This window comes from Colobus angolensis, unplaced genomic scaffold (genome assembly GCF_000951035.1).
Source record: "Colobus angolensis palliatus isolate OR3802 unplaced genomic scaffold, Cang.pa_1.0 Scaffold415, whole genome shotgun sequence".
NCBI lineage: Eukaryota > Metazoa > Chordata > Mammalia > Primates > Cercopithecidae > Colobus > Colobus angolensis.
In genome coordinates, this window is record NW_012117544.1 from 205,832 (window position 1) to 206,886 (window position 1,055).

At 61.1% G+C, this 1,055-nt stretch overlaps 1 protein-coding gene across 1 annotated transcript in view; it reads right to left on the reverse strand.

The window, feature by feature from the left end:
* RAB36 (RAB36, member RAS oncogene family) overlaps positions 1-1,055 on the reverse strand; it is a 16,233-nt gene extending 15,178 nt beyond the window's left edge. The window contains exons 1-2 of the mRNA XM_011956364.1: positions 844-1,055; positions 366-437 (exon numbers count right to left, since the gene is read on the reverse strand). Of these exons, the coding sequence (XP_011811754.1) occupies positions 366-437; positions 844-1,005 (234 nt within the window). The 5' untranslated portion in view covers positions 1,006-1,055. The remainder of the gene's footprint in view (positions 1-365; positions 438-843) is intronic.

The window sequence follows — 1,055 nt, forward strand, 5'->3', positions numbered from 1 at the left end:
AAAAAAAAAAATAATAATAATAATAGCAGGGCGTGGTGTCCTGTGCCTGCAGTTACAGCTACTTGGGAGGAAGGTGGGAGGAATGCTTGAGCCTGGGAGGTCAAGGCTGCAATGAACTGTTAAGGTGCCACTGCACTCCAGCCTGGGTGATAGAGTAAGACCTTGTCTCAAGAACAATAAATAAAACCAGATCCAGGCCTCCCTCTCCGTCAGGAATACGGGGCAGAGGCCATTTCTCTCAATCTGCATACAGCAAGCAGCATGGTATGGGGGAACCAGGCCTGCCCCACCCTGCCTGGGAGTCAGAAGACCTGGGGCTCCCCTTGACAGGTGTCTACCAAGGAGGAGCTCCCCTCTGAGCTTACCTTACTGGGCTGTAAGGCATGGCACAGCTCAGGCAGTGGAAGTAGAGTCGGGAGGGGTCTCTTGCTCCTAGTCTGCAAAGGATGAAGGCTCTAGGTGGGCCTGGGGGCCCTAACTTTCAGCCAACTAGGCCTTTTCCCTGAAAGCCCTCACTTCACCAGGCCTCTGACTGTTCCAGTCTCCTCAACAGCCCTCTGTCTCCTTTCTCTCTCCGGGCTCCTCTCCGGGTTGCGCTTGGGTGTCCTTGGCGGAGTCCGGTTGTCCTCCGGCATCGGACCTGGCTCACCTCCACAACCAGCGCGGGCCTGGCCCAGAGTCTGCGTTCCGGAAATGAGGACGCCCCTGGGCCCTAGGCCGCTTTCAAGTTATAAGGGCGGGAAGTGGGCGCGGACGCGGTGCCCTCGCGGCCCTGGCCACGGGATGTGCCAGCACGGGCGTGGGTGACCGGGAGGGTCGGACAGAGTGGGCGAGCGGACTCACCACCGGTGGCTGCGAAAGCTGGGGCTCGGCGCGGCCTGGTCCGCCAGAGCCAGCGGCGGTGATCACCATGGCAACGAGAGCCGCGCGGGACCGGCGGGCTACACGAATCGTCGACGTCGTGGGCGGGGTCTGCGTTGGACTGACAGCGGCACGTCCAAGCATCCAGCTTGCACCGGCGATCACCAGAGCCGGCCTGGAGTCTGGGCGGAGCT